Source organism: Gracilinanus agilis, chromosome 2 (genome assembly GCF_016433145.1).
Source record: "Gracilinanus agilis isolate LMUSP501 chromosome 2, AgileGrace, whole genome shotgun sequence".
NCBI classification, from domain to species: Eukaryota; Metazoa; Chordata; class Mammalia; order Didelphimorphia; family Didelphidae; genus Gracilinanus; species Gracilinanus agilis.
The window spans coordinates 618,386,180-618,413,916 of NC_058131.1; the positions used below are offsets into that span (position 1 = coordinate 618,386,180).

Below are 27,737 nucleotides of genomic sequence, written 5' to 3' on the forward strand. Positions count from 1 at the left end.
CATCTAAACCAAGGAATGATATATCAGAGAAAGAGAACTAGAGCCAATGTTACAAACCATTTTTGATGCAAAATATTTTTAATAGAGTATAACAATGAGGACTTCAAAAATAGTCAAAAGCAATCACTATAATGAAACTGAACTTACACCAGTTATAATTTTTACAACTATAGGAACACAATGAATCCTATTTAAAAAAAAAAAAACAATCAGGGGGCAGCTGGGTGCCTCAGTGAATTGAGAGCAAGGCCTAGAGATGGGAGGTCCTAGGTTCAAATCTGGCCTCAGTCACTTCCCAGCTATGTGACCCTGAGCAAGTCACTTGACCCTCATTGCCTAGCCCTTACCACTCTTCTGCCTTGGAACCAATACATGGTATTAATTCCAAGAAAGATAGTAAGAGTTTAAAAAAAACAATCAAAACCAAATTATTAGATGCAGAAAATTTTTTGAGATTTTCTTTGAAAATTTATCGTTCATCACCCTATAAATTTGAAACATATATACTTGTAAAGAGTAATTTCAATATGATAAAATTTTATATCTAAAATTGAATGTTATCAACATTCAAAAACATTTCTCAAATTATAAGGATAAATGGATTATGCTCTCTCTTCCCATTATTTGACACTTCTAGTAATACTAGTAACAAGAATAAGAGAGGGAAAAAAATCAGTGGCATGAACACTGACAAATTTGACAGGTGAAATCTGAAATAATGAAGGAAACAAAGATTTGAGTTTCTGAACATATTGAATGATTAAGTAACACATGACAATTGCATAACAAATTCGATCCAGGTCTTCTCAGCTTGGCACTTGTACTCAAATCCAGGGAAAGACAGGTTTTTACACACCAAAAGCAAACAAGATGATATAAATCAAGATACAAGATTAGGTAACCTGATTTCTAATTGGAGGAAATATTAGGGTCTTTCTGTGTTGGGAAGGGGAAAGCAAATAGTTATAACTCCCTGAAATCAGAAAAGGAGGTTTTCCACTCCCTCCCAAAAGTCTGTATTTAATTGAAGGAACAAACTTTAACTAATTAGTTTTGAGTCAGGAAAACCTAGATCTTTAATTAAGGGTCTCTAAGCAAGAGGTGGTCCTGCTTCCTAGCCACACAGGGCTAGGTATAAAGAGTGCAATAAAATTTTCTCACAATTTCCAAATAGAACAAAGTTTGTCACAAGACAAAAACTGGACTACAACAAAAGTTGCATAATATAAGATTTAAACTAGAATCAGAACTCAGACATGAGATGGAATTAGTTTGGTTGAGACTATTCTAATTATTCCCTCAAAAGGAAGAAAGAAAAGTGATCCATATTTACAAATGAAATGATAAATTACTTAGAAAACTACTGAGAATAAACAATAGATAAAAATGGTACGATTAATAGTTTTGATAAAATAGCAGGATATGAAATGATACAAAAACTTCAATAATAAAAACAGAAATGGCCAAAAGAAAAATGAAATTCAAAATAACTTCCAAATATATAAAATATCTATTGGTCTAATAAAATATATTCATATCTTATGACTACAAATATAAAAAACCAACTATACAGAAATGAATGGAGACAAATTATTAATCATGGTTGAATTCTACCAATATAAGAAAAATTTCAGTGCAACCTAACTTGACTTTTAGGGCAATTTTGACATTGATCAAAGTAAGTAGGGTGCAATTTAGAGAATTAGACAAAATAATAATAAGATCAGTTTGATGGGGGGGGTAGAAGTTCATAGAAACGATGAAGAAAGTTACAATAAATACCATTTCTAGACTTTGAACTATATTACAAATCAATAATCATCAATTTATTCAATACTGAAATACGAATAGAAAAGTAGATGAACAAGAATCATAAACAACTGAATCCAACAATTCAGTGCTTTTTCAAACCAAGAATACAAGCTCCTTAAGAAACGACTAAACAAGATTTATTCAGGAAATTGGGAAGGAGACTGATAAACACTGAATTTAGAGCAATATTTTATACTATAAAGAATGAAAAGTTCATAATGGATACCTGACATACATATAAAAGCCCAGGTCTTGTTGACTTTAAGATCTTTTATCTAACCATTATCCGATGTCGCCTACCATAGGTCAAAAGGAGAGAGAAGGAGGTAAATGAAAGTTGTTTCAAAACAATAATCAGAAGAAGATAAATTATTTTCTTTCAAGTCCATATCTAATTTTATTTTACTTTATTATGTTTGCCTTAATTACACATTTCCTCTTAAATTTTCTGAAGTTAAATGATCTAAATTGTCTCCCTCCTTTCTTCCCTCCTTACTCCTGGAGATGGCAAGCAATTCGATCTGGGTCATACATGTATTATTATGAAAAACATTTCCATATTATAAAACCTCAAGCCCAAAATACATACTCAAATAAACATATGATAAATCATATGCTTTCATCTGCATTCTTACTCTAACAGTTTTTTCTCTGGAAATGGATAGCATTCTTTTTCATATGACCCTCAGAATTGTTCTGGATCATTGTATTGCTGTTAGTAGTAAAGTCTATCATATTTGTTGGTTCCACAATATTGTTGTGTACTGTGTACAATGTTTTCCTGGTTATGTTTATTTCACTCTGCATCAGTTCATGTAGAAAGTCTTTCCAGCTCTTTCTGAAATCATTCTGTTCATCATTGTTTATAGCACAAAAGCATTCTATCACCATCATATGCCGTTGTTCAGCAATTCCCCAATTGAGGGACATCCCTTTAATTTCCTATTCTTTGTCACTACAAAAAGAACTGCTTAAATATTTTTGTATGAACAGGTTCTTTTCCATTTTGTTAACTCTTTGGTTAACTAGTATTGGTATTACTAGTATCTAGTAGTGGTATTACTGAATCAAATGGTATGCAATTCTTTTATAGCCCCTTTGGGCATAATTCCAAATTACCCCCTCCGCCCCCCAGAATGGTTGGATTAGTTCACAACTCAACCAGCAATGCATTAGTGTTACAATTTTCCCATGTTCCCTGCAATATTCATCATTTTCCTTTACTGTCTTATTGGTCAACCTTATAGGTATGAGGTAGTACCTCAAAGTTGTTTTAATTTGCATTTCTCTAATCAGAAGGGATTAAGAACATTTTATATGATTATTTATAGTTTTGATTTATTCATCTGAAAACTGACTATTCATATCCTTTGACCATTTATCAATTGGAGAATGATGTGGATTCTAATAAATTTGACTTAGTTCTTTATATATTTGAGAAATGAGACCTTTAAGAGGGGAATTTTTTATAAAAATTTCCCCCAGTTTGTTACTTCCCTTCTAATCTTAGTTGTAGTAGTTTTATTTGTACATAAACTTTTAAATTTAATATAATCAAAATTATTCATTTTACATTTTGCAATGTTCTCTATCTCTTATTTGGTCATAAATTCTTCCCTCCTCCATACACATCTGACAACTATTCTATGTTCTCCTATTTACTTATAATATCACTCTTTACATTTACAACATATACCCATTTTGACCATATATTGGTAAAGGATATAAGATACTGATCTAAACATAATTTTTGCCATACTGTTTTCCAACTTTTCCAGCAATCTTATTATTTCCCTTCTACTCTTGATAAGGTCTTTTAATCACCATCACCCCCAACTTCTCCATTCCTTATATTGCTCTCTTCCCACTATCCCCTTTTTTATTCTCCTTCTAATTCTATATAGGGTAAGATAGGATTTTATACTCCAATGAATCTGGCTGTTCTTCCCTCTCTGAGCCAATTCCAAAGAGATTAAGTTTTAAGTATTTGCCATCTCCACCTTCATCTTCACCTCCACCATAATAGCAATTTTTCCCCCTGTGCCCATTTATGTGATATGATTTGCCCGATTTAACTTCTATCTTCCCATTTCTCATAGTGTAATCCTCTTTTACAACCCTTGATTTTTTTGTGAATAAATATAATATTTCTATATTATATTTATATATTATATATGTAATATATAATACATTATATATATTATACAAATAAAAAATAAAAAATAAACAGCTTATTTCCACATCATCTGTCTATATAGGCTTCTTCTAACTACTATGATAATGATACCAATTTTTTAAGAGTTAGAAACATCATCTTTCCATATAGGAATATAACAATTTGACTTCATTGAAGCCCTTAAATATTTTCCCTTTTTATTTACCTTTTTATTCTTCTTTAGAATTTTGGACATAATATTTTCTGTTTAAGGCTAGTTCTTTCTTCAGAAATGCTTGGAAATCTTCTGTTTTATTAAATGACTATGTTTTCCCTAAGAGAAAATAATGTCTGATAAGTAAGTTATTCTTGTTTGTAAATCCAGTTTCCTTCCCTCCAGGAATATTATACTGCAAGCCTACCAATCTTTCCATATAGAAGCTGCTAGATTCTGTGAAATCCTGACTGGGGCTCCATGATATTTGAATTGTTTCTTTTTGGCTATTTGCAGCATTTTCTCCTTGACCTAGGAGCTTTTGAATTTGCCTATGTTAATTCCTGGGAGTTGAAATTTGGGAATTTATTGGAGGAGGTGATCTGTGGATTCATTCAATTTTTTTTATTTTACCTTCTTATTCAAGAATATCAGAGAAATTTTCTTTGATAATTTATTGTAGTATGATGTCTAGGCTTAATTTTTTTTTTATCATGAGTTTCAGAATGTCCAATAATTCTGAAGTTTTCTTACTGGATCTATTTTCCAGGTAGATTTTTTCAATAAGATATTTCATATTTTCTTCTATTTTTTCGTTCTTTTAATTTTGTTTTATTGCTTCTTGATGTCTCATGAAATCATTATCTTCCATTTGCCCAATTCTAATTTTTAAAGAATGAATTTCTTCCATGACATTTTGATCCTCCTTTTCCATTTGGTCCCTTCTACTTTTCATGGAACTCTTTTCCTCATTAGATATTCATGCCTCTTTTTCCATTTGACCAAATTTGTTTTTAAGCTGTTAATTTCTTTTTGTGTTATTTTTCATTTCTATTTCCCATTTTACTTCCACTTCTTTCATTTGATTTTTGAATTCCTTTTTGAGTTCTTCCATCACCTAAGACAAATTTGCAATTTTCTTTGAAATTTTGCATGTGGTTGCTTGGATCTCACCATTCCCTATTGATTCTATGCCTTGTTCTTTATCTCCATAGAAATTTTCTATGGTTAGGTGTTACTTCTGAAAGCTTCTGATTCTATCTCCTCTGCTGATGGCTTGAAGGACTTAGTATTCTGAGCTATTTTTTCTCCTTGAGGTTAGTGCTTCACTACAGTGCAGGTTTGAAAAGGCCAAGTGCCTTGGACTTCCAGGCCTCACTGTGGGTTGGTGCCAGAGCTTGTGACATCAAAAGTTGTGTGTGTGTGTGTGTGTGTGTGTGTGTGTGTGTGTGTGTTCTCCATTGTTGTTGTAGGCAGGGACCCAGGATCCAGAAGTTGGACTATGCCCAGGCTCAGTACCTGGCACACTAGGTGGGGAGTGATCAACCAGCACTCCTCTTTGTGCAATTTCATTTCAATTTTGTCATTTTCCTATGAAAATCAACTGATTTTCAACAGAAGAGACCCTTCTCTCCATCTTGCAATTGTCTCCTATCATTTAGAGGCACTTTTTAAAGATTTGTTTAGAAAGATTATCAGAACAATTTCAGCTTTTGCTGCTACTAAGCCACCATATTGGCTCTGCATAGAGAATTATGGCTTACCTCTCAATAACAAAGTTGACAAAAGTGACAAAAAAGAAAATTATCAGCACTGGCTAGTATGTTGGAAGGTAGTCACCCAATAGACTTTTGAAGCTGTAACATATTTCAATCATTGTAAAGATATTATTTGGGGCCATTTCTGCTGTTCTTGTAAAAAGAGATTCAAATGACTGGATGAGATCTATCTACTTCATTTTATCTACAGAAATGATAGCCAGACTTAAACAGAGACTGTCTGTATGCAGCTCAAGATTCTAGGATGATGTCTTTCTAAGGAACAGGATAATGTTGGTCATGAATCTAAGGCATATCCAAATCATTCTCCAAATCTAAGACTTCTCTTTGTCAAATAACCACAACTATCTCTCTGAAATTGAACTATCATCACTATGAACCTTTTCTAAACTGTTCACAAGTGTTCTTCCTTTCTTCAGGGGATTGTGAGTAACTACAGACTTTTGAGATGGAGAGTTTATTTTGAGTGAGTAGCATATTTAGGGTTTTTTGTGTATCTTTTACACATAAAGGTGTGAAGCATGGAAGGAAAACAAAATCAGAAGCAAAGTAGATGTCAATCAAATGGATGATAACTTAAAAAGTTGGCAAATTAACAGAATATTATTTGCACTCTAAGAAAGGATGAATATGAGAAATTCAGAGAAACATGGGAAGTTTTGTATCAACTGATAGACTGTGATGTAATTAGAATCAAGCAAACCATATTCACAGTGAAATTCATGTTAATTAGGAGGATACTCAGATATGTGATTATAATGACCAATCTTAGCCATAGAGGAAAAAAACCTTGGGGAATGCATTTATTTCTTTTCATTTGAAAGGATGATGATGAATCTGGAATAGTGCATATGTAGTCAGATGATGTTTATATATCAGTCAGATTTTATTCTATAACTTAACCTTATTTATAAGGAAAATCCACTTTATAACAAAAGAAAGGAATGTTGAATATGAATTAAAATAAAAAAAAACATCGATAAAATAAAATAATATTGGTGGGCTTGACAAGGCCATAGGTTTCAAGTAGGAAAGGGCATTAGGTGCTATAAGAGCATTTAGTTCAATGTTTTCATTTTACTAATGGAGAAACTGAAGCCTATATGGTTAAATGACTTCCCCAAGTGGACTCAATTATGAAGAAGGAGTTACTATTAAAATCAGTTTCACTGGCTATGAACCTAGAATTCATGTCCTCATTTTTTGGCTCGAAATCACCTGATCTCTAACTCACACATTCTTTAAAATACTCTTCTGTAGCATGAAGATGATATTTATATCAGTAAATGTTATGGAGCTTCCATAAACCACCCAAAACAAGGCTGATGTTGTACTAAAATATCTACCATGTGGTGAAATATGAAAATCACACAAAGTTTAGCCACTTCAGGGGAATTAAAATCCATATAAGATATAGAATGGGAACAATACAGGTTTTGGACTCTGGCTTCAACTGCAGAAAGAAAATAAAAGGCAGGACAGGAGAGGGCACTATTTCAAAGATCATTCCTTTCCCTGATTCCAAAGACATATCTATAAAGATCCTTCTTAGTTTTCTATTCCTCACCAGGATACGGAGATCTGCCCATTTGACCATTCCACAAAGAATCCAGGTTATCTCAATTTAAGTATATTAAAGTACTAACCCATCTATAAAAATAAAATGGGGATGGGTACAGAATTGGAAAGCATAGAAAGCAGAAATCATAAAGGAATAGCTTACCTACCTCTCCCCACAAGATCACAGATTTTGAGAGGAAAGACACTTGAATAATCATTTGTCAAATACCCTCATATTACAAATGTAGCTGTATGACTTGCCCAAGGTGTCATGTAAACTGATAGAGGGCAAGGACATGCTGGTTTACTTTTTTAAAAATAGATTAATAGGGCAGCTGGGTAGCTCAGTGGATTGAGAGCCAGGCCTAGAGACAGGAGGTCCCAGGTTCAAATCCGGCCTCAGACACTTCCCAGCTGTGTGACCCTGGGCAAGTCACTTGACCCCCACTGCCCACCCTTACCACTCTTCCACCTATGAGCTAATACACAGAAGTTAAGGGTTTAAAAAAACCAAAAAAAAAAAAAATAGATTAACAATCACAACATTGAAAGAACTAGCAGACACTTTCCTTCCTTCTTTACCCAGCTCTCTACTCTTTCTTCCTCCTCTCTTTCCTTATTTCTTTTTCTCTCTCCTCAGAATGAGAGAATCAGAAATAATACATCAGATGTAAGGTGAAAAGCAAGGAGGATAAAGAGAAGAAAAAGAATCTTGTGAATCACAAAAAAGGAAAACTAGAAATTGAATGGACATACTGCATGTGGAATTAAGAAAACTAGTAGAAAAACTTAATTTGTGGAATGAAAAATTTGGGTAGTCAAAGTGAAAACTTCTGTGAGTCAAAGTTACTAACTATTATTCAAGAAAGTTCTTTACAAAGTGTATGGGGGTAGAGGTGCCTAAAAAGAAGTCTCACTATTATTAAAAGACAAATCAGGATTTGGTAGAATGAGGGAAATAATTCATGCTCAAGTGAGTGAAAATTTTAACACCATAATTTCCCTTACTCATTCAAGTAATATAATGATAGATATTAGGGTACTTACGACCATCCACAGTCCTGGCCTCCAGATGTACAAGATCTGGTTCCCTGTTTGACCTCATCACTGACCTGAAAGAGAAAAACAGAAACATAAGCTCAAAACATTAAAAATTATCCTAAAACTGATCTGTACAACCTCCATCTAGCCTCTTAGAATCCTTATCTTATGCTTTCTTTGGTGGAAACCTTTTTCTGAAACCCCAAGTTATTGCTGATTACTGTCTCCACAGATTATTTCATATTCAATTATCTATGTATGTGTTGCACCTCACTAGGATGTAAAATGTTTTGAGGGCACAGATTCTTTTATTGTTTTTGTCTTTGACTACTATACTCTAGCTCATAGAAGATACAGAATAAATGTTTGTTGAATTGACTTGAAATGAAAAATTAGCGCAATGATCACCACACAGACCAGTCTTGACTTATTTCATCTAATATCTCTCACCTAGTAGCATACTGTTTGCATGCATGTTTTTATAATGCTACCTCATAACTCATTTATTTTCTTAGTGTGTTGTCTATCACAAAATACCCTCAAGGGATGGCTGAATAAATTGTGGTATGTGATGGTGATGGAGAATACTATCATGCTAAAAGGAATAATGAATTGGAGCAATTCAATATGAACTGGAAAGACCTCCAGGAATTGATGCAGAGAAAAAAGAGCAGAACTAGGAGAATATTGTACACAGAGACTGATATGCCATGGCACAATCAAACATAATGGACTTCTCTGCTAGCAATAATGCAATGGTCCAGGACAATTCTGAGGGACATAGGAGAAAGAACATTATCCACATACAGAGAAAGAACTGTGGAAGTAGAAACCCAGAAGAAAAACATATGATCTATCACATGGTTTGATGGGTATATGATTGGGGATGTTGACTTTAAATGATCACACTATTACAAATATTAATAATATGGAAATAGGTTTTGAACAATAATACATGTATAGCCCATTGGAATTGCTTGTCAGATCCAGGAGTGGAAAGGGAAAAAAACATGAATCATGTAACCATGGAAAAAGAGTTTAATTTAATTAATTAACTAATTTAACTAATTAATTAAATTTTGAAAATTACATTTTTAAATAAAATACCCTCAAATACACACACATGTGTAAGAAAAGTATTGAAGCATTTTATGGCTTGTCTTTTTTCAGGCAAGGAAGCTGAGGCTCAGAGTCATTAGATACCTTGCTCAAGAACCCATGATAAATAAATGGCACTACCAGGATCTACAGGTCTATCTATGTCCATATCCTGTGTAATTTCAGCCATCATGTTTTTTTTTCCCCTGCACACTCACTTTCAGTTAGTGCCACTTGACAAATAAACCAAATATTGAGTGGTGCCACCTATTTTGTAAAACATCATCCCAGAGTTAGCCATCTCTCATTTATTTATTTTTTCCCATTTTCCGAGGAAATGTTAAATTTTATTTCATTAATATTTCCTCAGAAATCAGAAAAATAAAAGCTTGTGAAGATAAAAATGGATAAATGACTAGGCCTGTGTTGACAAACTATGGCACATGTGCCAAGGGGGCTGTTCCTCCCCTCCCTCCACTGCATCTGAGAACAGCACCTGCCCTCCTCTGCCCATGAGCACAATGGGAATACTTCCTCCCTCCCTTCCTTGTCTGGAGTAAAGGGTTGGCTCACATGTGGCATGAGGGTGCAGTTTAGATGTGCAGTCTCTAAAAGGGTCACCATCACTGACCTTGGCATGTCACAAGCAAATAGAAGAACATGGAACTTGCTATTTATCAGATTTAAGGAGAGTAGAAGAATTTATGAATGAAGAAGAGACAGAAAACATTGTGAAATATAAAACGGATAATTTTGAATACATTAAATTTTAAAAAAATTATACCAATAAAACTAATATAGCCAAGATTAGAAGAAAAGCATTAAGTTGGAAGGGGATGTTATAAAGAATTTCTTTGGTAGAGGTCTCATAGCTTAAAATATAGAGAGAACTTTGTTAAATGTATAAGATAATGCACCATTGCCCTAATGATAAATGGTCAAAAGATATGAATAGACAGTTTTTGGATAAAGAAATCAAAACTATATATGTAGGTATATAGACATAAAACTCTAACATTGTTGGAGAAATGTAAATCAAAGTAACTCTGAGATATCATTTCAATATTAATCAGCTAAAATGATAGAGGGGAACAAGACAAATGTTGGAGGGGATGTGGGAAAACAAGGAAATACAATGGTGGAACTGTGGACTGATCCAACCATTTTGGAGAACAATCTGAAATTATATCCAAAGAATTATAAAACTGTACACCTTTTGGCTCAGGAATACCACTATAAGGATTATTTCTTAATATGATCAGGAAAAAGACAAATAGCCTATATTTTAAAATATTTATAGCAGCTCTCTTTGTGGTAAAGCAAATAACTAAAAATCAAAAGAATGCCTATCAACTGGGGAATGGGTAGACAAATTGTATTATTTGTGGTGGAATACTACTCCACTGTAAGAAATGACTAACAGGTTCATTAAAAAACAAAACAAAACAGGAAGACCTACATGAAGTTATGAAGAGTAAAGTGAGCAGGTGCAATACAGCATTATATACAACCACAGAAACAGTGTTTGAAGAATGACTTGTATATGTATGTCCACCTACTGTGATAAAAACCAATAAACAGAAATAAGGAAGATAAATGTTGTCTTCTCTAATGGGGGAGGAGAAGGTGGGAGGGAGTTACCTGGGTATTTTAATGCAACAAATAAATAAAGAAATGAAATTTAAAAAACAGAAAAAATAGGCAGAGGAAAATATCTGACCCTTTGATATCATTAGAATCTGTTCTGGTTTTAGGCTGAACAATAAAGTGTTGTGTTTTGTTTTTTAAGTGCCATCACTTTATCTCAATGCTCTGGTTATTGTTGGTCACAGGCATAGAGTATTTCCTAAGTCTCCATTTGGAAAGAAGCTGATCGATTGGACCCATTGTTGATTTCTGTAGGCAAGACCTCAGCTATCCATCAGCATCAGAAGAGAAAGAAGTCTGCTTGACATCTCTCATGCTGACAAGCACAGTAGTTAACTCCTGTTATGTGAGAGCTATGAGGGGGAGGCAGTGGGTTCCTGGCTTACTTTTCAAATCTATAGCTTCTGGCCTCCTAATTAGCGTGTTGCCTCCCACATGCAGAGTCTACTCTCTACTTCAAAGTAGTCTCTAACTCTCAGAAAAATGTGGAAAAGTTCATGGTTGAATTTTACTTAGCCAATAGAGATCACAGTCTTGGGAGAAGTACAGAATCAGAATGGATTCGGCTTCCTCCTTACTGTAACCATGGTCCTATGGGCTCAACTTTTCTCAAAATCTTTGACAACATAGGCCATTGGTAAGGTTTGTTTGTTCCCTTTCCTCCAGGAGAGCATATTATTATCTTGTGCCTATTTTCTAGAGAGGCAGTATGGCATTAAAAACCTGGTTTCAAGTTCTGGCTCCAAGGCTTAGCCAATATGTGACTGCAGACAAGTCAAAACCTCTTTGGACTTCCATTTCCTCATCTACACAGTGTAATAAGATTTACACTAACCTGGTTGTGGGTAATTATTTTGTAAAATGATATATTAAAATGGGCCACAGGATTACAGATTTGAAGCTTGCAGGGGCATGAAGTCACTAGGTTCAAAAGCTTCATTTTACATAGGAAGAAACTAAAGCTCATGGATATTAATTGACTTTTCAAGGAACATGCAGATAGCAAGTGTCTGATACAGAATTTGAACCCAGGTCAAACTCTTTATCCGTTGCACCTACCGATTAGGACAATTTTTTGTGACTTAGAATAATGTCTTTATAGTCATAATAGTCACACCAATCCACTTTCACAGGGCTTTCATCTCTCCTAATTAGTTTTGTAAGAATTATCTTATTTGGAATAATATAGAAACATGTTTTGCATGATAAAACATGTACAAAACAGATCAAATGATTTACCATCTCTAAGAGGGAAGAGGGAAGGGAAGGAGGGAGACAATTTAGTCTCATAATATATGTTGAAAATGTTATTACATGTAATTGGGAAAATAAAATATCTCTGAATAAAAAAAGAATTATTTAACATACAAGAGTATTTGGTGCACTTAAATAGAAGTAATATGGCCTACTGAATCAAATTCTAGAATTAATGTCATTAAAACTTGTTTTTTAATTTAACTAGCTGAGCAATAAAGCAGCTAGGTGGTACATTAAATAGAGTGTCAGGCCTGGAGTCAGAAAGACTTACCTTCCTAAGTTCAAATCTGGCCTCAGACACTTACTAGCTGTGTGATGCTGGGCAAGTCACTTAACCTTCTTTGCTTCAGTTTTTCTTCTGTAAAATGAGCTGGAGAAGGAAATGGCAAATCATTCTAGTATCTTTGCCAGGAAAATCCTGAAGGGGGTCATGAAGTGTTAGATACGACTAAAAATAAATCAACAATAAAGCTAAGTGACCCTCTAAAGGTATAAGGAGTTCTCATGAGAGGAATTCCCCCACCTTTTTGAAAATGTAAGTATATGTAAATATGTATAAATATTTTTATGTACTTTCAACTCTAAAAATATATATGTAATGCATACACATATATAGCAAACTATGATATTATGATAACAGCAACTAGTGTATTTGTTTATGTATGTATATGTGGACACATGTATTTTGAGTTTGGAAGGAAAATTAAAGGTTATCGAGTCCAATGCCTTGATTTTATAGATGAAGAAACTGAGGCCTGGAGAAATTAAGTGATCTACTCTAGGTCATATAGTAAGTCACTATCAAACTTAGGTTCTCTGATTCCAAATTCAGCACCCTCTCCACTATACTTTCCTGCTTTTCTTATGTTTCATATAACATAAACTATTATATGAAGTTTCACATAACATGAATGAAATATTATATGAATAGAAAGCAATATTCTCTGTTTTGCTGATACAAAGAAGTTATGATTTTTTTCCAAGTTACACAATGTCGTTAAAAATAAAAAAGAAAATACCTTTATAGTACTTTAAGATTTGCTAAGTGCTTCTTAACTATTATAATATTTTTCCACATAATAATACTAAGAGGTAGATGCTATTGTTATTCTCATTTTACAGATGAGGAAATCAAGACTGTCAAGTTAAGTGACTTACTCAAGGTCACAAAGTATCTGAGATAGGGTTTGAAGTTAGTTGCTCCTCACCTCAGGGACAGTTATTTACTGTGCTGCCTATTTGCAAATTATCTTCTAGGTATAATTTTATTATTAGTAATGATATTATTATTATTATTATTATATGTGTTCACTAATTAAGTGAACATTTATTAGGAGTCCATTATATGGCAGGAACCATTCTAGGCTCTGTGGGGTACAAAGATAAAGAATGATACTCTCATTGTGAAACTTGCATTCTATTAAATGAGAGAAAGGAACATCATGTAAACAGACAAATAACACAAAGTATGGAGAATATAGTAATATCTATGCCATCTCTTCTTACATCAGCAATAGGAGTACAATGAATTAGAATATCTTTGGTCCCTTTCAGTTATAAAGGCTATAATCCTTTTGGAGTGGGAATTTCAGAAAGCACTGTATAATGAAAGCAGTGAAAGAAAGAAGGTATCACTGGTAGGACCTAACTTAGGCTGGCTCTTTGACAGTTTAAAGCTGATTATCAGTGTTCAATAAAACAGTTACCAAATGGAGCTTGATTTAGCCATACCTTAAAAGGGGTAGTCAACAAAGACACAGCACTTAGCACTAATAGATGAGGTCTGATTGTCAGGGCAGAAGGCGATGACTCCTGGCCTTGTTACTGGAGCAAGTCTAAAGAGATCCTACCCCATGTGGGTGGAAGTGTTCTTGCCCTTAAGTGAATGGGAATCTATATCGACATGCTGTATCTACCAGCAAACTGTCTCAACAATGTAGCTTGGGCTTTAACCTCCTGGTCCAATCAAGTCTTGGAAAAAGCTTCTTTGTCATTTGGGAAAAGAAGGAGCTTACTGTACACACAGGATAGATCTATAGTAAATAATGATCCTATCAAGCAATAACGTTAGATGGTACACTATGGATGACTTAGCTATTATCAACAAGGCAAGGATCTAGGACAACTAAAAAAAGGCTATACACCATCATAGAAGGAACTGATCATCTGAATACAGATTAAAGCCTACCATTTTCACTATATTTTCTTCTGAATTTTCCTCTTGTGTAGCAATATATCTTGTTTCATAAAATAATGAACAGGGAAATTTGTAATTTATCATATCAACTTATATCATATTACCTGCCTTCTTGGAGAGAGAAGAAAGGTTGGGAGAGGAAAGAACATGGATTAAAAATGTCAGAAAATGATTATTAAAAATTGTAATAATAAGCAATCTGGAAAAAATAAATAAAAAGGATTAAGTGAGAAAAAATAATGATCCTATTACAGAAGGTTATATGTGATAGACAGTCTAATTTTCCCAGACTACAGAACTTGAGGTTACCAAGACCCCTGACAGGGCATGGTACTAAAAAGGAGATATAACAGGACCTGTTATATCAAATTTCATCATTAAAAGCAGATCATTTTCCTGGATAATCACTAAAGGTATCATATTTATTCAATGAGTATTTCCAAAGTGCTCCCTAAGTTCAGAATATTTCATTTAGTTCTGAGACACAATAAAGGATTAAACACTACCTCAGTACTCACTGAAGTTAGGGGAAATAAAATACATACTTAACAAAATAGAATCGGGCAGCTGGGTAGCTCAGTGGAGTGAGAGTCAGGCCTAGAGACAGGAGGTCCTAGGTTCAAACCCGGCCTCAGCCACTTCCCAGCTGTGTGACCCTGGGCAAGTCACTTGACCCCCATTGCCCACCCTTACCAATCTTCCACCTATGAGACAATACACCGAAGTACAAGGGTTAAAAATAATAAATAAATAAATAAAATAGAATCATAAGATTCCAGATTTAGAGCTGAAAAGGTCCTTCAGAGTTCATCTCTTTTAATGATCTTATTACACAGATTAGGAAAGTCAGGTCAAAAATGGGATTTGATTCCCCATCACCTGATTCAAGATCCAGTATTCTTACTACCCTACTATACTGTCACATAACTGCTATTTTCCCTTTACTCTCCCCATGCCAAGAAAATGGAAAAAAAAAATTGCTCTAGAAATTCAGAAGAGAAAGATATGACTTCTGGTTGATAAATGTGAAAAGCTTCCCCAATGGCTTTTTATCCATAGCTTATATAGCTAAATTTCTGAGATTATAGGAGGAAGAGTTCACAGTTATAGGTTATTTTGGAATAATTGATGATTGTGACAGAGAAACCCACAAAATAGTCACCAACAAGATTTTAAAAATAATAATAATAACAATCACACTCAGATATACTACCCTGGCATTGTCAGCTAAGCGACTTTGGGATTTTTAAAATATAATCAACCAAATGCAGTCTTTGTAGACATGTTCTACAGAGAGGCTCAGAAATGTCACCAGTTTATCATTCTTGTGGCATTTTGTCTCAGTTTAAACTAGTTTAATATAGTGCTCAATAAATGCTGTGAAATCACAAAATGTCCTGATGCTGATAACTGCAGAGCAAGTATTAAAAAAATAAACACTGACAAAACAGAATCTGTTTATTCAGATTTAGAATTCCTAGTTAATGACATCCATAGGAAGGAAGAAGGGTTACAGTTTAAGAGTACCTTAAATTGCAGTTTTCCCACTTAGTACCAATGAAATGGATATTATCTTGGGTCCTCTCCATAAAATACAATGATTTTTTGCCCCTCTGATGCCTCACAGTTTTTTCCCCTTCTAAGTAGACCCTATTGCCCTAGAAAAAATAATCAGTATATGTGACCTTCACCTCCTTTGGCTTAGAAGAGTTTATGCAGATCATCATCATACTCCAGTTTCTTATCCCCCCTGTCCAAATACCCAAAGAAAATTCTATCTAAATGCATAATACGTATTATTCATTGGCGGATCTACTGCCCTGCTACCCATTCAGGAGATCTAAGCTAAACAACCTAATAGGAAACCTATATCCTCCAGTCTACAGTTAATCCCATGCATCTGGATGTCTACTCTCTTAACCAAGATGTTCCTAGGGCCAAAGGCTCTCCTGCCTAAGATACACTGATCAAAATAGCACTCTCACACTAAAGGTTCTTATCTCAAATCTCATTTCATTCTATCTTCCTCTGGATCACAGATCATAATAAAATTCAAACATTCTTTCAAAATGAACAATATCTCCAGTCCAAAGACAGCATTTATAATTCCTCACAGCAAAAGGAAAGTACCTGTGATCAGCTGGCTGGAAGGGGTGTCCATATATTATAGTACAACACTGAAAAACAATGGCTATGGTCAGAATGGAAAAAAGAAAAGAATCTTGTGAAGCAAATGGAAAGTCTTGAGTTGTGATCAGCACCATGAACAATTTCAATTTTATCTCCTTGCTCCATCTAGCCTATAAGAAAATAAAATCAGATCTTTTGAGTTAGCTTTGTCCCAGATATAGAGGCTACTCAATATGAAGGCACAATAATTATTATGTTAGGTTCATATCTCTAATTTCCAAGATTGTTTCCCTATCTATCCTGGGCCCTTTAATGAATAAACTGGAAAATACTTTTCTTCCTCAGAAAGCCTGCCATTGTTCAAAGCACTGAAGATTACCAGCTGCATAAAAGGTCTACATTGATGCTTACTGACATAAAATAGTCCTGGTAAAGGTTTTGGGAAATGATCTAAACATGCCATAACTTCATTACCATCACTATTCTTCTACAAAGGAGGGCATCATCCCAGTTACCTCCAGCTACTCATGAACACTCATCTATTTATTTTGTTCATCATTTTCATAGATATATTATTCTAGATACATCTCCTTCAGTCATTAGAATATCTTTCCTCACAAATACCGAAAAAGTTGTCCAAAAGTATATCTCTTTTAACTCTCCCTTCTTTAGCATCCTCCTCCTATCTTTTTTCCCCTCCTTTCCCTCTTGGCTGTTCTTCCCCCAGCTGCAAAAATGAGTCATCTTGTTAAAGATCAATAAGAGACTAAAAGTAGAGAAGGAAAGGAAGATTGACATTTTCAGTCATTGAGAAGCAGAATAATAGACTATTGGGACTGTTAGGGGCCTTAAACATCATCTAATTCTTTGTTGTTCAGTCATTTCAGTTTTGCTGGACTCTTTGTGACTCCTTCAGCAAAGATACTGGAATGGTTTATCATGTCCTTCTCTAGTTCATTTTACAGATAAGGAAACTAAAGCAAGCAGGTTTAGTGACTTGTCAAGGGTCATATAGCTAGTAAGTAAGTATCTGAAGACACATTTGAATTCAGGAAAATGAATCTTCCTGACTTTAGGCCTGACATTCTAATCACTGTTCCACTTGGCTGCACCATCTAATTCTACCTGCTCCCATCATAAAAATGAAGCCCATAATGGTGAAATGGCTTATCCATGTCACACAGTTAGCTAGTGGCAACATGTGAACTAGAACTAGCATCCTCATCTATGATACCATGTAGTGGGGTCTATTTCTCCCTTTGTCATACCCTAATCATGGAAAACAAAAACAAAAACAAAAACAACTTCACTTTTAAGTTCTTATTCTAGCAGTCACTTTCTAAAACCAATTTCTTTCAAGTTCTGTAACCCATTAAAAATAATAAAAGCTTGTGTGACCCTGGGCAAGTCACTTGACCCCCATTGCCTACCCTTACCACTCTTCCACCTATAAGTCAATACACAGAAGTTATGGGTTTAAAATAATAATAATAATAATAATAATAATAATAATAATAATAGCTTTAGAAATGGACAAGAGATATCCAAAATCATGAGAACTGTCAATGCAGATTAAATGTGGTTGGTTATGTGATACTGTGACAAGAGCTCTGGGGTAGAGCCAAGAGATCAAGTTGTTCATCCCATCTTTGCCACTGACTCACTATACGACCCCAAACAGACCCTTTCCCCTTTTAAAACTTCAGATTCTTCCTCTATAAAATGAGAAGGTCAAGTTAGAGGACCACTAAAGTCTCTTTCAATTCTAAAAGTTTATGACAGGCCTGGTGAAAATTGATGGAAAGGAAGAGGTGAAAGAGAATCTTCTCTCTCAAGCCACTGAAAGCATTTTCTAAAATGCTAATTAGGAAAAGAGAGTAAGGATATTATATTCATAAAGCTGCCATAGGTGTCCCTTCCCTTAGCCTGTCTATACTTTAAATGACTGGAGTTGCTAAAATCATACTTTCCTCTGATTTCTAAATCCCTGACTTACATGAAAAACGCTATTAGTGGACTAGATCTGCCTTGCTGGGATCTCACTTCTTAACTTCCACGGAATGACACTAATTCAAGATGAAGAAAGGGTCAGTAGGTGAAAGACTATATAAATATTCAGGAGCCTTCATCATAACAAAAGGACAAAGAATACCATTGGGAAACAACTATTTTTTTTTTAATTCATACTTTCTGTCTTATTCAAATCAGTACTAAATATTGGTTTCAAGACAAAAGTTCAGTAAGGATTAAGCAACTGGAATTTAGTGACTTGCCCAGAGTCATACAACTAGAAAGTGCCCAAGGCCAAATTCGAACCCAAGAATTCCTGTCTCTAGACCTAGCACTCCATCCACCAAGTCACCTAGCTGCCTCCTGGAAATAACCATTTGGTAAGGGGTGTATGTGGCTGAGGGTGGGGAGAGGAGGATTGGGAGGAGGAGAAGTAATCTTGTTATCTGAATGGGCAAATTGACTGAATTACCCCTGCCCATTCTGCTACAGAATAAATACACTAAAATTGACTCAATTGCTATCACTCTACAGTAGACTTAATATTACCTAACTTAACTTCCTCTATCTTGCTTAAGATGAATGCCGGAATCTTTCATTGAGCACTTCTTTAACTACCCACAGGTCTTACAAATGTTTCCCCCATGCAACCAAAACCTCTCTAGACCAGCTAGAACATTGGTTTAGAACTTCATTGGTTCATTCAATTGCCACAGGATGCTACTAATCTTGTTATTCAGTTGTTCCAGTTGTTTCTGACTCTTTGTGACCCCATTTTGTGGTATTCTTAGCAAAGATACTGAAATGGTTTTCCATTGCCTTCTCCAGCTTATTTTCAGATAGGTAAACTGAGACAAAACAGGATTAAATGACTATCCCAGCCAGAGGGCTACTAAGTGCCTGAATCTAGATTTGAACTCTAGTCTTCCTAACTCCAGGCCCAGCACTCTGTCCACTATATCACCTATGTTTGCAGTTTTTCTACCCACTTTATTTTAATATTGGTCACATATACCTTCTCCTTCCTGGGCTCTCAAGAAATCAAGGCTTCCCCAATACCATCATGCTCTTCACTATTCTGCCCTGAACAGAAGCAGAGAGAATTTGGTCCAAGAACTTTTGAGGGTACAAGTGTAAGGTAGTTGGCATAGGAACCTCCATGGCAAGCATACCATTCTGCCTTTGCATATAACATATGCACTGTTTAAGAAAGTTCACTGAAAATAATTCCTGACTTCTTGATTCTAGGATCCATCTAAATTCCAAGATAAAAGGAAAACCACAGTGATACAGTGAGATGATCTAAGTTGTTTGGCATGATTGCTTAGCTCAAGGACCTCTCTAAACACAGTATAATTGAAAAAGTCACTGGAGTCAGGAGAGATTTAGCTTAAGAAACCACCACTTATATCTCTGTCACCAAAGCCAAGCCATTGATTGGGATGTTTCTGAGTCTCAGATTCTTCAACTATAAATCAGCAGGAATAATACTTAAAATATCTATGTCAAAAGTGTTGCTTTGGGGATTATGAGGATTTGAAACCCTTAAAGTGTTTTATAAATAAATCAAAGAACTTAGTAAATAACTTACTGGTTTACCCAAGGCTTGGAAAGATTAAACTGAATTGCTGTAGCTAGATGGCATAGAAGATAGAGCATGAGCCTAAAGTTAGGAATATTCCCTGAGTTCAAATCTAGCCTCAGACACTTACTAAATGACCAAGTCACTTAGTACCTTGTTTGTCTCAGTTTCCTCATCTGCAAATGATCTGGAGAAGGAAATGCCAAACAACTCTAGCATCTTTGCCAAAAGAACCACAAATGGAGTTGAGAAAAATTGGATGTGATTGAAAAATGATTAACCACCACCAACAGTCATGGAAGCTAATGTTATTAATATGATTTGATCTGTGGTTTTCTCTACTCAAAGACCAGCAAAATATCCACTTCATTCTTCCACTTTATAAACATCAGGGAGTGAGAGAATTTTCAACTCAGAAAGAGAAAAATCTGCCTTTTAATCTATCCTCTGGTACTTTGGACAAGTTCCTTTACCACTCAGTCCTGGTTTTATCAACTGTAAAATGGAGTTATAATAATACCTATTATACTGGTAGTGAATCAAAAGAGATGATATGTATATATATATATATATATATATATATGTGTGTGTGTGTGTGTGTGTGTATATGTATGAATATATATGTACATATATATATAATATTTCAAAAAACTTTAAAACTCTATTTACAAGTGGGCCATTATTATTTCTTTAAAGCTGTATCTCCTTGAAAGAAAGCTGCTATTAACTATAAAATATCCATTTGACCTGGAAAAAAACTGAAAGGTCAATTATTTCCAGTCCAGGAACTGAGTTGGGCATTTTGGAAGCTACATTCTTGCTTGATAAATCTCAAGGGAAGGGGATGGTTAACTTCACAAAAAGTACCTATGTATATCATGAGATCATGTTGAAGAACCCCTTACATAGTAAAGAAATCTTTAGAAAGAACTAGGGAAAAAGGCTCTGGCTTATAGATGGAAATTGATGGTCTGGAAAAAGTAGAGTGGAAAATACACCTTAAAATACCTCTTTAAAATGCAAAACCTACTACAGAGCCACACCTTAAAATGTTAACAGAAAAACCTTAATTACCAATTAATACCTTCATTAAGAGTTAAGATCTCCAGCAGGAATTATTAGAATTCCTAAAGAACCAAAGCAAGCTTGAGACAAAGAGAAAAAAAATGGCAAAAAGTATCAAGAAGTTTGGAGAAGATTAGAAGGAAGGAAAAAGTCATTAATGATAGAGTGAGGAAAGGGTACAAGTGACAAATTTGACTGATTAACTATGTTGCCAAATCCCATTCACTTAAGTGACTCAAGACAATCTGTGCCAATCCCCAAGATGAGAGTACCAAAACTCTGGCAACAAATGTTAAATTTGTTAAAGTTGATGTAGATTAATATCAGCTATTAGTATTTTGTATTTTTTTTTGAACAACTACAAAAGGACAGAGGCATGTTGCTACTACCAATGTTTTTGTTTGTTTTTCCCAGAAAGGAAGAACTCAGATGTTTCTACCACAAAAAAATGATAAAGCAATTAAAACAAAAAATCAGATGTTCTTAGGCTCTTCAGAAAGGACAACAATGAGTTTAGATTTAGTTTGTGTTTTCTTGGGAGTCAGAGAGGTATCCTTAGCAGTGCCAAAGGAAGTAGATCTCAAATCTCAATATATTCTCTGAGATAAAAAAACTATCATTCTGATGGTAGCCAGCGAAGGCTTTGCTTTAAGAATGTTTTGTGTGGATTGGGGAAAGATTAGAAAAGTGTGAGAAAGAGAGAATTTGCAATTCAAAATTTAAGAAGAAAAGAATGTTAAAAATTATAAATGAAAAAAAAAATGACTTGCCATAAAATTGTCTTTGACTTGCTTGGCCAGTGAATTACCCAAGAAGGCTAACCGCTCACCAGAGGAAGGTAGAATAGCAAATTTGTGCTCCCTGATCCTAATGCTCAAGCTGTCTTCGATGCATAAATATTCTAACAAGTTTCATCTTGTCACAATAGAGTCATAATGTTGCTCTGTTCAGCACATGATAATGGCTTTGTAATTCAATTATTGGTAGTATTTGTCTTTCGGGATTTATCTGCTCTAAACCTCTGCACTCATGTAAAAACCCCTTACCATAAATCTCACAAATGCTCCAGCAGGTTCTGTCCCCTACCTCAGGGCACATCTTGCCATTCCTGTTCAAACCTTGACAGCGACTTCTAAATTATGGAATGACTGTGTTTGGAGTTGTTGGTTTTTTAAATGCCAACAGCTGAGATAAGAATAAAAGATGTTAGTGCGGGTTCATTTTCCCTGCTGGGCCCATCTTAGAGACAGACAGTCCAGTATAGTCAAGGCAAAAAGGCAGACAATACCAACTTTGGTCCCAAAGATTTGGGAAGAATTCGTCCTACCTGAGTCACCTTTTCTCTGCCCGCTCCCTGAACCCAACATTAAAATGTTTTTCTAGGCAACTGGTTTGTCCTTGCCTAATCTCCTTGACAGCATTCCAAGTGGAAGCACATTTCTGCCAATCGGTTTCAATGTTTGTCTCTACACATTAAATCTCTGAGTCCCACATTGATTCTCTTCGCTCCCAGGCAAGGTAGCTTTCTCTCAACTGCCATTTTTCTTTCACAACTCTCCTGAATTCTGAACTTCATCTCTTACTTTAGAATGACTTCCTTTTGCATTACATCTTCTTTCATTCGCCTAAATTACAAAGCTGGCCATCACTCCTAAACTTTTTAATTATGCACAATTTGGAAAGCATAATAACTAAGACCAATGGGCAAAAGATACTGTGAGTTCCATTTTGGTTCAATATAAATATGAACTTCATGACAGGCCAGCATAATAATGACACTGTCCATCTGTTATTGGAGATGTTCAAACAGAATCTAGATGACTATTTGTTAAGGAATTTGTAGAGAAAATCTATGCTTTAGAGAAGGGTTAGGCACTAGATAATGTGACACCCCTTCAAAATATGAGATACTATAATTCCATGTTTCTGTTCTCTCTTTTTATCTTATGTTAATATCTTCCTGGACATCATTAATGGAAGTCTAATGGGGATAGTCATCAAACCTCTATCACCTCTGTCTAGATCACACTCCACTGAAGCTGAACTGGGCTCCCCTGGGCTACTTCTAATAGGCCAACTCTCATGTACCACATGTATTATGGCTTAGCGCTGAAGCATTTGGCACTTTGGGATGACATAGCAGTCTCTTGGTTCATGTGAGAGCAGTAGGGAAGGGAGAAACTTCAAAAGAGCAATGGCCACAGAGTCAGGAACAGCTGCCTCCTCAGAGACTTTAAAGGGAAAGACAACTCTCACTCTTAATGTTCCTTCTTACTTTTTCCTGAACAGATAGCCAGGAATTTTTTTTCCTGGAACTTTGTATAAAACGTCAGAGGGCTACTCAAATGCCATAGCAGGCTTATGTAATGCCTAGAGGTACTTCAGCCTAGACTTGGGGAGCCTGGATTTCACTCTTGCTTGTTTTTCTTTCCAAGAGCATAGGTAACAAAACAAAAAATACTGGGATGGAACTTTCTAGCCTTAGGAATGATCTCATGATTTGGAGAATTTGAACAGTATTGTTTCCTTCAGCTAGAACTGGCTGACAGCAGGAGGATTTTACTGCCATGATACCCTTCTCAAAAAAGATGACAGCTATTAGGAAATTATCCTTGGAGGTGAGTCCAAGGTAGGGGTATAACAAACCATAGGCCATGAGAAAAAAAACCTCACTGTCTTAAAAGTCAGGCTCCCTCAGAACTGAATCAGTGTCCATGTGTGAACCATGAGTTGTGGCTCCTAAAAGAAAGCAAGCATTCCCTACTCTATCAGCCAATGTCAATCTAACGTTACCAAAGAATCCATGGAAGAGAAAATTATAGTGCAACTGCACTCTTTTAGAAACAGACAATATATGGAGAACTGTGCTTAATTTCCAGTTCCATTTTCAAAGTAGTATTGAAAAACTGAAGCATGACCAATAGAGGATATCTTTGAAGCTTTAAAAATTCAAAACTGTGGCTTTTATACAATGGATGATGAAACCAGTGATATTTAACGTAGGGAACAGAAGACTTATAGAAGATATGCCTGACATGTTTTTAGGACAAAATTGTGGAAGGGAAAATGTTCTATGTCTTCATTGTTCCACAGAGCAAAACCCACCAAAAATGGATTGAAACTGAGGACAAACATTTCAACAGCAGACAAAAATATTTTCTAATAACTTAAGCTGTCCAATGGTAAAATGAGCCATCTTGAGAGATAGTGAGCTCTATACCACTGGAGGTATTGAAGCTAAGGAAAGATGGATGGCCATCTGGTAGGGATTCTTGTTTTGAAAGGGATGTTACAAGATATGACCTCTTTAGTCTATTTCAACACTAAGATTCAGTGATCCCCAAAGATAACTCAAAATAATGTCCCTTTATCCATCTAAATATTCCCTCTAGCCTCTGCTTCCAGATTACTTCCCTACTACTTCTTACAGAAAATATGGCTCTTAGCACCCTTCTTGCTGAACAATTCAGAAGACCTTTGCAAGAAACTGCTCCCCAGACTGTACTCTGGCAGTACTCTATGCCTTTCACTTGACAAGAAACATTTCATTACCCTTGAGAGATGGGTGTATAACCTTGCTCTTTATTATCTCTAAGTAAGGGTTCTGTGCTCACCTCCTGGCTGCTTTTTGCACTATCTGAACTAATCCTACTATTAGCATGTTAACCCTACAAATTAACCTAAAACTTCTCCGTGGAAACCTGAACCCCATGGCTTCTAGCTTTGCCCTCATCAACTAATGGCAATAATTGAATCCTCTCCTATTCATCTTTATTAAATCCAGTCCACATTCTCTCACTGCTTGTTCTCTTATCAACTGCACCTCTTTTAATGCAAAGGAACATAACTGTTCTCACCCAAAGGAAATGGAACTTGGCTCTGGCTCTCTACTTCTACTAAGAGCTATTTGAATGACAAGAAACAGAGAGTAGGAGAGGAAACAAATACAGGCATATGACTTTTTAATTTAGCATAACAACAACAAAAAATTAACTCATATGTCAAAATTGGGCCTCTTTCTAGCCATTAAATTCAAATGTTCTCTAAAGTAAATTTAAAGGACAGTATGCAGTCTCTATCCAAAGCCCTGGTTTCTTAGATGGCTACAGTGAAGAGAAATCACCATATTCAGTGTCACATCCTTTCTCTGGGAATCATCCAAAATGCTCTTTTCTATTTGCTAATGCTGCCCTCAGCCTGCAATTTTTAAAACCCGGTTGAAGTAGGCTCCTGAAATGTGCCTTTCTTAACTTATCTGTCTAGGGAAAAACAACAACAACAATAACAGCAACACCAGTCTTTGTTCAACTTAAAACATGTTGTTGAAAGGCTATTTGTGTATTATATATATGAAATAAAAATTGATTCCTTAAAGTGTGGTAGCTTGGGTGGCTCTGAAGGGCCAGATAGACTTAGTTGAGTAATACAATGTCTTTTCACAGGACAGAAAGAGGTCCATGTATATATGAGACAGGGAGGGAAATTTTTATTTACATTTTCATTTCTGCTCTTTAGATGCTTGGGAAGAATGGAGTTAAAGAAGTAGAGAGTAAAGGATAGTTTGAGCTGGCTTAAGATATTGACCTGAGTTCTCTGGTAAGAAAAAAGTTTCAGGGATCAATGGTCCCAGAGGATCATGTAGCCAGTCATCTGAAGCAGGATGATCCAATCCAAAGCAAAGTCTGTACCATAGATCAGCCTCTACAAGTGGGCTATGCCTATACCCTAATAGTGACCTATTAGCTAGAGGCAGGAAGGTGGTATATTAGATATAGTGCCACATCTGAGGTATCTTGTACATAGCAGGCACCATATAAATATTAATATTAGTAAAAATCAGTATTGGAGGGTAAGGAGATGTTCTTCTGCCTTTGACTATTCTTTATAAAAGCTGTTCTTTGTCAAAGATGTTAGCTTAAAAATTATTAAAGACATCAAAGTCCTAAAAGGACAAATGAGCCAAATGCAGACATACCTAGGCTAAACTCTGGCTGGAGGCTAAGACACACACACACACACACACACACACACACACACACACACACACACACACACACACACAGTTATTAAAAGATCCCAAAGATTAAAACAGGTCAACCCTGAGATCATGAGTCACAGGTTAATATGGCAATCATATATACTAGACTTTCTAGAATGGTTCTAATTTCTAAAATTTTCAGTACGTGTATAATGAGAATTTTCAAAGAAACACCTTTGGTTAAATTATTTGTCTCAAATTCTGTTTCAGACGTCTTTAGCACATATCTGTAGATCAATTAGCTAAATTTTGGGATGCTCAGCACTTAAAGTTTGGCCAGTAAAGGAGATATATTTTTTCAGCTACAGCAACTCATGAGGATTATAGACTATAGTGTGGAGGGATTTTGATTCAAAACACTTAATATACATTTATTAATTTTCTGTGACATATGGAGCACTGTGCTAGGTAATTTTGATTCAAAACTGAAATTACCTCCCCTCATATGAATACCTTATTCTTCTGAGGGGATGGAACACATAAACAAATTGGTAAGAGCAAGGTCATTTGAGGGCACACATGCTAATAAACTAGTGGTGTCAGAAAAGATTTCATGGAGCTAATAGGCACATAAGCTTAACGAAATATGAGTGTTAAAGGTAGAACTAAGGTAGGAGTATATTCTAGGTTTTTAGAATGATTTGAGGGGAAAAATAAATGTAAATAAAGACAAAATCAGATTTAGGAGTGAGGAAGCTGGGGAATGGAATTACAATTATCTGTCAGAATAAACATGGGTCAGTTGGGGAAAAGACTAGAACTTTAAGATCTAGTTTGAAATCCTACCTCTGATGTATATTATTGATATGATCTTGGGAAAGTCAAATAACTTCCTTTAGTCTTAATTTCCTTAGCTAAAAAATGAGGGGGTTGAATTTGATGGCCCCAGAGGTCTCTTCAAGCTATAAATCTTTGATCCTATGAGAATACCACAGAATATGGTGGGGACCAAGCAAAGTGAATGGTCAAGTGATTATGTACCATCAGCTTATAAAAAGTTAATTGGTGAAAGCAAGAAACAGAACTCAGGAGATGGGTGAGATACACTCTCAACTAAAGGAGAGCTGAACTGAAGGAAATAATGAAGCAGCCATCAGTGGCAGTACAGCTGAGAGGAATATGATTCCCACCAGGAGTGGCCATGGAACATCGAAATTGTAGTGAGAGGATCAGTGAAGCTGAGAATAAAAGAGCTGTGATGGAGTGTTAGAGACAGGCCCTGGACAAGTTCACCAATGAGGGAAAATAATCAGTGGAGAATTGTAAGAAACAAATAAGACTTCATAGAAAGAGGACATATGAAAAGGCACTCTGCTGTATGAGCCCCCATCCCAACAAGCTGAACTGAGGGCCCACTGTGGTCAACAGTGTA

The 27,737-nt window shown here is 35.4% G+C and overlaps 1 protein-coding gene across 4 annotated transcripts in view; it reads right to left on the minus strand.

Annotated features, from left to right (window-relative positions):
- The window catches only part of SORCS1 (sortilin related VPS10 domain containing receptor 1), a 746,046-nt gene that overhangs the window by 177,072 nt on the left and 541,237 nt on the right, over window positions 1-27,737 (minus strand). For all 4 annotated transcript variants that reach the window (XM_044665551.1, XM_044665550.1, XM_044665553.1 and 1 more), the window contains exon 6: window positions 8,348-8,412. In XM_044665551.1, coding sequence (XP_044521486.1) covers window positions 8,348-8,412 — 65 coding nt within the window. The remainder of the gene's footprint in view (window positions 1-8,347; window positions 8,413-27,737) is intronic.